The 12238-nt window shown below is 36.9% G+C and overlaps 1 protein-coding gene across 1 annotated transcript; it reads left to right on the top strand.

The window, feature by feature from the left end:
• Window positions 1–11075, top strand: LOC129254613 (probable G-protein coupled receptor 63). The gene is made up of 4 exons (XM_054893116.2): window positions 1–333; window positions 922–2212; window positions 8866–8892; window positions 9676–11075. The coding sequence occupies exons 2-4, from the start codon at window positions 1051–1053 to the stop codon at window positions 10338–10340; spliced, it is 1854 nt and encodes a 617-aa protein (XP_054749091.2). The 5' UTR covers window positions 1–333; window positions 922–1050; the 3' UTR covers window positions 10341–11075.
• The last annotated feature ends 1163 nt before the right edge of the window (window positions 11076–12238 follow it).

The following is a 12238-nucleotide window of genomic DNA, read 5'->3' as shown; positions in this document are numbered from 1 at the left end:
ACTATCAAGAATTATCCAATCAGCAACGGTGTAACGCCATTCACCGTGTGATTGGGCTGTACGTGTATGAGCAGCTAATCATCGAAGAGCTTCTATCTTTCTGCAGCATAACATTACCGACCAGCGGAATGGTCAACAGAAAACTCGAATGATGGGTCATTATCAAACTGAGGCAATTTGGCTAAGAATGTTCTACAATGTCGGCTCTTAACCTGCCTGCACGAAAGGAGTTTTAGAATCATTAAGGATGACAATAATGATTCAAAGTTTTAAAATTTGACCGCTCTCTGTTCAGAGTCATATCCATTCGTATTTAATTTTCTCCCTCTTCTTGTAAGTATATGCACAATGTTTTTTATTCACCATGAGGGTTGAATTTTGTGTTGTCATCATTTTTTATATTTTATGCAATGGTCGCAAATAATTTTCGTTTTGACTCAAGGATTTTTTGCTCATTGTCTATTTAATTCCTTCATAATTATGAAATAATATGTTCAGTCGTACTTGGTGTCAAAGTAATAAAAATACTTGTCATTAAGTATTATCTAGGATAAAACATATTGGATTGGTGCTATTAACAAATGTTAACACTATATAATTCATAATACTAGTTACTGTTATTATTAGTATATTCGTTATCATCATTTTTTCCCAATAATATCATTGTTATATTTACCATCAATATTTTTTATTGTTAATCTAGTTGCCATTATTATTTTAATCATCGTTGTCATTATTACCATCATCATTGCCCTCATTATCATCACTATTATCGTGAATTCTATTATCATTAACATTATCATCATTAGGGATAAAAATAATGTAAACCAACATGCATATAAAACAAATAATCGAGTGCCTTGATAATTACTAGTATGTCAGAAATATCTTCCATAATCTTCTTTCTATCATTAATTGCAGGCTCTTACAGTGCAGAATATATGACACAGATGCGAATAAATTTTCACACACAAATTAAAGCAAGGTAATATCTAAACTTAGAAAGGAAAGTCCCCCGAGGACTTCGATGCCAGCTAGGGATATCAACTCATGAAGAGAATGTCGTCGACATCATTGCCCGGATCATTAGGGTCAACAATTCCTTCGACAACTATAGATTCGACAATGACGCATTCAATGCGGACATTAGCGTCGGACAATGAGCTAGCGCGGAGTAGCGTCAAACCCGTCGTCGACATCAACATGCCGACGTCGCCCCCGACATCGTCTTATTTTTCGACGTTCCATTCTTCTGGAGAACCCCTCAACAGCACTGTGTATTCAACGAACCTTACCCAACCAGCGGTGTGGGACCAGCCGACCATGATAGGACTCTCGGTGACACTGTGTCTTCTCATATTCATAAGCTTGATCGGAAATTCTCTCATTCTCCTAACGATGGTTATCTTCAAGCACATGAGGACGAAGACGAACATTTTTATCGCGAATTTGGCTTTCGCCGATCTTGGAGTGACACTCCTCTGCATGCCTTTCACCTTAACGACAATCATCACTGGAAAGTGGGTCTTTGGCATGGTCATGTGCAACACCAATGCATTCTTTGATGCTCTGTGTCTTGTCGGTTCTATCCACAGTCTCATGTACATTAGCATCCACAAGTTCTTCTCGCTGGTGAAGCCGTTGTCGAGGATCATCACACATCGTCGCATGTGGATGATGATCTCCCTGGCATGGTTATCGGCGTTCTCCTGCGCCATCGGCCCTCTCGTCGGATGGTCTTCGAACGAGTTCAAGGATGGCACGACGCAGTGTGGTCCCAAGTATCCCGAGACTCCTTTGGAGCGTTCCCATGCCTACTACGTCCTCACCGTCGGGTACTTTATCCCAATCCTAGTCATCATCGTCCTCTACACCTTTATCTTCCGGACCATCAGTCAATACACCGAACGCCTCCGCCTCCACTCTTCCATGGATATCCAACAAATATTTCGCCAACAAAAGCGAATCATCAGCACCCTCTTTCTTCTCATCTTGTCTTTCGTGCTTCTCTGGACGCCATATTTTGTGTATGCAAGTCTTGGAATGTTCTTGGGATTCGACAAGCTTCCCGTTTGGTTGAATTTATTTGGATATTGGTGTGGATATGCCAATTCTGCAGTAAATCCTATTATATATGCATGGAGGGCGAAATCATTCCGGGATGCTATAAAGGATTTATGCTGTTGCAGAAAGAAGAGTCCATTCAGCTTAGGTAAATGTCTTGATTCATTTTCTACACTCTATAATATATATTTTATTTTCAATATCACCATAATCATATTCAATTTCTAAACCATCACAGCTATCATCACCGCTGTGGTCACCCTCATGACTACAATATTCACCATCACATACACTATACCAACACCAACACAACCATCCTTACAACCATCATCATCATCTGTCACCACTTACACTATTACTAACATACTAACAAGCTTTGCCTTCCAGTGGGTTCCTTTTTTTATTTCTGTATATCATATTTTTGTGTTTTGCCTTACATTGAGACTTTTGTTGAATTTTGGAATGAAAAAGAATAAATGCAATCAATAAACAAAATATAAAAATAAATATACCGCCACTAAAACCACCACCATAACCATCAATACCCATCATCAACACCTACCACCAGCTTCATTACCACTTCCACCACAACTGCCATCGTCATCATCATCAACATCATCATCTTCATCATCATCATCATCCCAAACATAAACACCATCGTCACCACCAACAATATTACAACTATCAACACGACATTATCGACACTTGTCATCACTACCACCACCACCACCATCATGATCGTCGCCATCATATTTTACGATGACCTCCACCATCATTATCTCGGTAACCATTGACATAACCAATAGCAACACTATGCTAGAACTATCATCATCGTCGCCGTCATCATTAAACCATCTCGTCATCATTGCCATTTTCATCATCTTCGTCTAATTCTTATCATCATTATCTTCATCATCACCATCATCATCATTATTAGAAACATCATCATTATTAACACCATTATCATCACTATCATCATCATCATCATCATATCACCAACGTCGTCATCTTGAAAACATAACAGGCCATGGAAAAACGTTGTCAGATCGCTTCAATTCCATGAATATTTTTTTATTCTGCCCTCCGATTGTGACATTTTCATTTCAGAGTAGGCGAAAGAAATTGTAAATGTCGAATATACAACTGAGAAGTATTATTTTGCTCGTGCTATTATAATTCTCTATATGACCGTGGCCAGCATCTGCAGAAGTACTGATTAAAAAGAAGAAAAAAAAAACACATCACCACCATCAACACGATCATTACCGTCGTTTATTCCTAATCAATCTAATCAGCAGCATCATCATCGTAGTCATCATCATCATCAGTTCCAGGGGGCAGATCCATGATTTAAAAGAAAAAATTATTCTCACTGCAAAAAAAAAATAATTGTCGCCTTAAAAAAAATGACAAGAAATAGGGGGTGATCAACCCACTCAACATCATCATCTTCATCGTCATCATTCCCAACGACATTATCACCGTAGTTATATCATCCCGGAATATCAGAATCGTTGCAATTACATTATACCACCATCCCCCTCACCTCGATCGTCATAGCGGCCAAGTTCTTCTCAAACTTTCTGATTTTCTATTCCATTCTTACTTTCTGTTGCAGACTAATAAACGCCCAAGTTGAAAGTACGAATTTAGGCCCATTTAAGTTAAAAATAGTTTTAGCCGCTTCGGGTAATTTCTCGAAAGATTTATTAAACAATTTACAAACTCTGTTTATTCCAGATTGTGAATTTAAATTTTATGCAATAAAAAAGGAGTATGTTTTGAAAGAATTATTACATATTGATTGTTCGAAAGCGGTTGGAGTAGATGGCATTCACCCTAAGTTTCTTAAGCTGGCAGCAGAGAGTAAAGCTGGCCCTTTAACCCATTTATTTAATGCAACTTTACAAACTAGTGTTATTCCAGAAGATTTTAAAACAGCAAGAATTACTCCTGTACATAAGGGAGGATCATTTGATATTGACAATTATAGACCAATTTCTGTGCTTCCAGTCCTGTCCAAAATACTAGAGAGAGCAATACATGATCAATTGTATAAGTACTTAAATGTAAATGATCTACTTGCAAATTGTCAGTCTGGCTTCAGACCGTCTTATTCTACTGCCACTTGTCTCACTGAGATTACAGACTTTTTGTATGATAAAATGGACCGAAAACATGTTACTGGTGGTATTTTCTTGGACTTACGCAAAGCTTTTGATGTTATTCCTCACAATTGTATACTTGCAAAACTTAAGTACTATGGTATTACTGGCAATGAATACAACTGGATGGAATCGTATTTAACAGACAGAAGGCAATTTGTAATGATTAACAGTTGTCGCAGTGAATTTTTGAAGATAAAATCAGGTGTCCCACAAGGATCTATACTGGGTCCATTGATATTTTGTATTTTTATTAATGACATGTGTAATTTGAAATTGCATGTACATTCTAAAATGTCTCTTTATGCTGATGATACCGCCATTTTTAATCACGGTGAATCAATTAAGGAGGTACAAAAGTATTTGCAAGATGATTTTGATTCAATAAGTAAATGGCTAGACTTAAATAATATGCATTTACACCCGCAAAAAACAAAAGCCATGGTATTTGGTCAAAAGAAAAAGTTGAGGGGTGCTCATTTGTCAGTGAAATTCAGGGACATACAATTAGAAAATGTAAAAAAGATTAAATACTTAGGTGTCATGCTCGATCCGGGCTTGACTTGGTGCGAACATATTACTAATATCGTTTGTAAAATATCTCGGGCAATAGGTTGTGTAAGGCAGATTAAGCACTTACTGTCCTTTGATATTATATGAAGAAGCTGTACTTTTTTATGATTTTACCTTACATTGATTACTGTATTACATCTTGGGGAAGCAGTGCAAAAATACATTTAGATAAGATACAAAAACTTCAAAATAAATATGCCAGAATGCTTTTGAAAAAAGATTATAATACATCACAAATTTCTTTGTTGCAGTCACTGAAGTGGCAATCAGTAGATCAGCGTATAAAATATCAGTATTGTGTTCTTGTATATAAAATAATGAATGATTTAGTTCCAAATTATTTAAAACATTTAGTATGTAAACGGCCCGTGAAATACAGGACACGGTATTCTTTACGATGCCCCCTTCAGCTTCCCAAAGCTAGAATTGAACATAAAAGAAAATCTTTCGCATATGTCGGACCCAAATTATTTAATGCAATTCCTTCAAATTTACAAGTTTGTACCTCCTTGTTAGTTTTTAAAAAATTATGCAAAGCCTTTCATACGAATTGATAAAGAGCGAAATGATATTCCATTGATTTACAATGCTATGTATGTTTAAATTGTCACTTCCCACTCTATATTTTGGTGTTAATTGTTTCTGATGTTAGATATTTTGTATTTTGTATTTTTGATGTTGTTTGTTGTTGTTGTTCATAGTTATCTTGACATGTATTTTAAACTGCAGGGCGCCTTTGTAAAGCAGTTTTAAGAACTGAACAGGCCTACCCTGCAGTATAAAATAAATAAAACAAAATAAATAAATAAATAAATAAATAAATATTCCATTCGGAACATAATCATAAATTCTAGGGCTTTTTGTATGAATTCATGAAAAGGACTGTGTCTCTCTCTAATCAAATAATGCAAACTCAAAGCGCGAGCTCTAACTTCTGGAGACTAAAACGATACATTTTAAGCACTTTTTTGTAGTCATAAGCGGTCATGATGCATCTTGAACATCATGTATTCATCTCATTATACAGGCAAAGCGAGTGCGAAGCGCGAGCGGATTTAACAAAAAATATTATGGTAACCTAAAAATTTGTTTATCCTCGTTGGGATATCCAATATTTCTCCTTGTGATATTCGATTTTGTTCATCCTCTTACTTTTCTTATCCCCTATCTCCTTGCCCCCCTTTCCCCTTTGTCTTCCCCTTTTTTGGAACCACCAATAGGGATGGGGAGCGAGTAGGGACGGTGCACATTGCCTTATTATCTGTATTATTATTTTAATATGATTCAGTAATCGTGCTGCGATATATTTACCATATTTCTAAAATCTTGCTCTCTATGCAGTGTCAAACAGAAAATGATTCCTATTCACGTTAACTTTTACCACAATTATGATAAAATTGTCATTAAACCGAATGGTGTGAACGATTTCTCAATCCATCGTGAAATAACCCCCTTTTTAATTAAAGGTTACCCACCCAACGCATGCATTCTGTCAGTCTGTGTTGACACACCCATAAATATTGCAACCTGATATGTCACCATCATTCCCTCTTCGCTTGACAATTAATAGGTCGACCAATTCTTTCATCCGATATAAATGAGACAATTCAGGTTCTAAATCTATCATATCCTCTTTTCTCAAATAGACACACACACCCACACTCTCACACACACACCCACACACACTCTCACTCTCTCTCTCTGCTACTCTTTATCTTCCTACCTCACTGTAATTCTCATTGCCTCTCTTATTTTTCTTCTTTATTTCTTCTTCTCGGTGTTCTTTTTTATCTATCTCTGACCCCGTATTTGTTTATCTGTTGGTCACCATTTTCCATACCGCCTCTAGAGCTCTCTCTTGTTTCTTCCCCTCCCCCTCTCCAAGGAGTGGTACTGTCAAAATATTGGGGTTTTTTTCTCTCTTTTTTTATAATATCCCTCTTTCAATGTCATCCTTCATTTTTAATTGTGTCCTTTATTGAATTAACAATTTTAATCATGATATGTATATAAAATTGAATACAATTCGACATGAACAATCAAAAATAGGGGGAGGAAAAAAAAGAAAAGGATGATAAAAATATAAAAAGACATGAGCAACTCTACAATAGAAACATTTATGGCTCATAACTCATTTACTAGAACAGGACCATTAAATCAACACGTACAGCAGGTATCCCCCGCCCCCCTCCCCAATGGCAAGTCTACCAAGTATCCCCCAATCTGTCATCCTGATTGTTCTCTAGTCATCTGATCCGGCCTTTCCCACGTGCCTTTTCGTTTTACCCTTTTAACACCTTCCTCACACCCTTGCCCACCCCATCCCCGTAACTGCATTCGATCCCCGCCTTTTTACGTCCCCCTATATCAATAAAATTCCATTTCACCTAGGAAGAAGTGGAATCTCATAACCGCGTTAACTGGCAAACCATAAACTATAAAGTTCAATTAGCCATTTTAGTCATCAATTTTTGACAATCATACCAAATAGTAGATACATAAATAGGATAAGTGTCGACATCCTTAATGTTTCAAGCATTTGCGCAAATATAATATTCTTAACATTTGAAGTTTTTATATAGGAGATAAGGCATATAACGATGAATAATTTTCAGAAAGCATACAGCTCTGGAGATTTTTGGCTTTGAGTGTAAAAGAAAACATATATTTTTTGTATTGGCCTACCTGCTTGAAATGTTCATTCAGAACAATGGAAGTAAAATTCATAATTTTAATTTTAATTTTAAAATTCACAATTGTATTGAATTATTATTATTATGGGCGTCCCAACCACAAGTTTTTTTATTTAGGAAATTAGTCTCCTAATCATTTTCCCTTGATTATTTATTGCAAATTAATCAATCCATCCATCCATACATCCTTTCATTTATTTATCAATACATCCACCATTAATTGATTAAATAATTCATTCACTCATCTTTATCCATCCATCCATCCACCTATCCATCCATTCATCCTTGCATCAAACAATCTATTCATCCATTTCATTCACTCATCAATCCACCTATTCGTTCATCCATCCATCCATTAACCCATTGATTAATAATTATTCATCCATGCATTCATTTATTCCTTTATCCGTCTCTTTATTCTTCCATTCATTCATTTATCTAATATTCTAATATTCTGATCCATCTCTACCCATCTCTCCACCATTCGAACATCAGCAGCTACACGTTGCTATTTTTGCCGCTTTGGTGGCCACACTCTATTTGCTTTCTTGTGACTGTCATACAGCATATGTTCCAAATCGATCACCGGTGTCCTAGCTAGCTATATAGTTCCTCCACTTTTAAGAAATTTGTCCAACAGAGAATTTTACGGTTGCAATTGACAAACGAGTGTTTGGTGGTTAAACAATAACAGAATTTTGATCGAATTTTGGCGGGCGAAATAGATTCCTGAGCAAACAAACGGTGCACTTTAGTGTGGTCTTCTTCTCTCTCTCTTTCCATTTTTGGTATTAAATTAAACTTTGAAAAAAAAAACGGGGAAGAAATTAGAGCGTATAATGTCATCTATCTTTTGACTTAAATACATGGGATAAATGGCAAGAATCACTAATTACTTCGTCATGCCAATGTTATTTGCACCTATATATTTATTTCTAAAAGAATTGTCATCGTCATGTTGGCATGGGTGTCTTCCATGCTTCCTCAGAAGGTTGCTGTATATTATAGAATACAACAATCATTTTCAGAAAACGTTGTTTTGTTTCCCACAGCTGTTCACAAAATATATTGAATTGTTCATTCTCCAAATTCCAGGTGATGGTAAAACTATCCAACATTCATGTATTCATGCATATCATTTTCGACCACTTTTTTTTTAATTTTTTTATTTTACTCCATCATGTCCATGGATTCCAGGACGGATATTTTATAGGGATGACTTCAATTTTCGCCTCTCAGAAGTGATCAAAACATCAATATTATGGCGCTCCAATTATATTATCTAACATTAATAAACTTTACCTCAGTTTAATAATATCAGATGTGGTATTAATTTGTCTCTTTCATCTTTGCCTTTCAATCTAATACAGGTGGTTCTTCAGGTCGTGTTGCGAAAGGTAGGCACATTTTTTTAAATTACACAGCAAAAACTGTGGTGTTAACCGGTGTACATAGAGGACCACACCAGTTATTTTACACCGGTGTTAAATTTACAGTGTTAGTTTAACGCATATAGGTGGATTATTACAACACCTTTGGTTGTTACATTGACACTCTTTGGTGTTATGTTATGTTCAATCTCTATGGTGTAATTTTAACACCTCAGAATGTGGTCCTCTATAACGTCGCAAACCCAATAACAATCCGACTCCAAAATCCAAATTGACCAATTTTATGCATGTAGTTATGATCGATCCACAGTTGACTGTGAGAATACCCATCTTCATAATGTAAGGGTAGTCCAGGGGGTGTTTCATCAAAGTTGTCAGCACTGACTAAATGACTTTTTCAGTGAAATCCTGGGTTTTGATTGGCTAAGAAGCACTGGGAGAAAGACAACTTGTCAGTGCTGACAACTTCCTTGATTCCATGATTATTTAAACTACACAAAAACTTTTTAAATAATGCCGCGTGCCACATTCACTTCGTCTTACTTGTTGGAGCACTTAATTATTTCAAGTAATAAGTGGAAGGGGCCGCGGAACGGTTTTCAAAGTGGGGGGGGGGGGGGGCTGAACATGCAAAAAATCACAATCATATGGTAATTTTTACGTTTTTGTACACGGTTTTGGAAAAAAAAGTGGGGGGGGGGGGGCTGAAGCCCCCGCATCTTCCATTGGATCACCCATCCGTAATCACAAACCATTAAGACAGCTTTCATTTTATTCTTTGTCAACCAGATGCATGGAACACTAGACGAGACCCGCATACCCAGTCTCCTAAAAGATCCGCTAGGGCCAAACCTATCAGCAACCTAACCAAGAAGAAGAGCATTAGCCTCCAGAGTCTCAGTAACGTCAACAACCTCATCTTCCCGTACGTTACATCATCAAGACCTGTTGCAGCCGAAGACAACACCAACAGCAGCCGGGATACCCTCTATTCGGACCATCCCTTCAGGGAGCCGACAGGGAGTCTATGGTCCATAGATGGCGGTTCTTATACCAGTGATGTTGCTTACAGGGGAGCAGGAGCAGAAGGGGAAGGGATCAGTGGGGTTAAGAAAGGGAACAACAACATGACGACATTGGAACGCGGACAGAATCTGTTCGAGATGGCCGTGATGGCGGCCGAGCAGGAGCGAATGGTGAATTCACAAACATCCCTTGACAGTGTGACCAGTCGGGGTGCCCGATGCCTCAGTGACGGTGCCAAGGACAATCTCGAGATGGATTTCTACGAAGTCTGTCCGAGACCGATGCAAACTGTGTCGTCCTTCAGGTCTTTCCAAGGTTCCGCGCTCAAATCGCATCTCAGCCCAGAAAACGAAGATGGGCCGAGGGTGCCGAGTTTCACCGATCCCGTCCCTCTCCAGGTATATGGGACTTTTGCAATGGAGTTTTGAGAATAAAGCCTGTGAATTTACGCTCTTAAAGCCCCGATTGACTAATTTTCGGCGCATTTTTTCTGCCATGCGGAGGATTGGCCAACACAATGAACGGCACGCTGTCACAAAGTTTATTGATCATGAAACAGAATTGGCCAATCAAGATACTAGTAACTGTTAATTCACACTATCAACTAATCAAGATCGTTGTTTTAAAACTTACGATGGTCTTTGTGTAATCTTTGTGTAACTAGTTTTTATGGCCAAGATTACAGAATAAAAAATACCAAAGCTCTGTATATATTTGCGTATTAGACTTGGACGTTTTGCAGGACTAGTAGGCATTTATACGGAAAACATCGTATGAAAATTCATACTGTCATTTTTTGTATGACAAAGTCGTAATATACACACCGTCATGAGGAGCACGAGTGGCAGTGATTCTTCCCGGCGTTTGATGTTTCGGGCAACTATACGATGAACGCGGGCAGGTGCTAACGCTTATGACAATGAGCACACCTCTCAATTTTTAAGTATTTGCAAAATGCTTAAATATTTAAAGTGACGTGTTATTGTGTAAGCGCTATGGGTGACACATACAATCATTTTCTACTAACACGATAAAAAAAATTGTATTATTTATTTGTATGCAAATGTACATATTAAAAAATTGTATTTATTTTATTGCATTGGGATTGCATCATCGCGTACAATAAAACTACGAAAAAATACTTAATTGTGAGTTAAATTTGACTTAATGATCGATCACATTCAGTTTTTGTGTCTTTTATGATGATGACTGTGGTGATGGGTATGCAGATGATGATGATGATGATAGTAATTACTACTGTGATACCTACTATACTACTACTATTTCTACTATACTACTACTACTACTACTACTACTACTACTACTACTACTACTACTACTACTACTACTACTACTACTACTACTACTACTGCTATTACTACTACTTCTACTACTACTTCTACTACTACTGATAACAATATTAATAATAACTATACAAGTAAGTTTTATGCAAAACAATACCCGTGTTCTAAGTTGATTGGAACCGTCTAGTCAATTTCGATGGCTCTGCCTTGAATGTGAAATCGTCTACGTTGTCAGTTATTATGACTCAAGACCTTTATCAAATCTCTACAAATATCGAAATATTTGATATGCCAAAATAATCCTAATTACTAAAGAAAAAGTGAGTATTCTACATCATGTGCTCTTTCATTCGAATACCACCCATGTCGTGTATATCATAACAGTTTCGTGATGAAACTTAGCAAAAGTTTAAAAATCACAACTTCCTGACAATACATCCAATCCAATCTTAATGAAATGATCAGCATTATGCCCGATTTTTTTTAAATTAAAAAGTGATCTGCATTTGGGGGGACTTTAATATAAATTCACAAACATGTACTTTCTTGTCTTGCGTGTAACATGTGAACTTGTTTATTAGGGGCATAATGGTCCATGCTGTGATGAGCTGATCTTGTTTCGAACGAGAAAAAAAGAGAAAGAAGGAATAATCAAAGGGCGGAAAGAACTGACCGTTCATACCGAGAGTTATAAACTCCGTTATCCCAAGAACAATTTCCTCTTTGTTTCCTTCCTGGCATACAGAACAAATGCTATCAAGCTCACTGACATGTTCAATGATAACAACAATCAACCAATTAATATAAACTAACTAGTCACGTAATTAAAAAGGCGAAGTCATGTATATATTTTTGGGGGGAGGGGGGGGGGGTGTCTGCTGCCCACAGTAAAAAAAAAATATCATAACGCATTTTTCTTTAAAGTTTATTTAACAGCTAACAATATGACTCTTTACACGTCAACTCAATTGCAAACTTAATAAAACATAAAATTAAAATGTCTTTTTTTTTTACCCAAAGCA

Source organism: Lytechinus pictus, chromosome 2 (assembly GCF_037042905.1).
Source record: "Lytechinus pictus isolate F3 Inbred chromosome 2, Lp3.0, whole genome shotgun sequence".
In the NCBI taxonomy this organism is placed as follows: Eukaryota; Metazoa; Echinodermata; class Echinoidea; order Temnopleuroida; family Toxopneustidae; genus Lytechinus; species Lytechinus pictus.
This window is presented reverse-complemented; position numbering and strand designations above follow the sequence as displayed.

Bases quoted from the DNA above. Each gene is read 5' to 3' on its own strand.
- LOC129254613 (XM_054893116.2), top strand. From the start codon at position 1,051: ATGAAGAGAATGTCGTCGACATCATTGCCCGGATCATTAGGGTCAACA. The intron at 2,213-8,865 runs GTAAATGTCTTG...AATCTAATACAG, and splicing joins GAAGAGTCCATTCAGCTTAG to GTGGTTCTTCAGGTCGTGTT. The intron at 8,893-9,675 runs GTAGGCACATTT...TTTGTCAACCAG, and splicing joins TTCAGGTCGTGTTGCGAAAG to ATGCATGGAACACTAGACGA.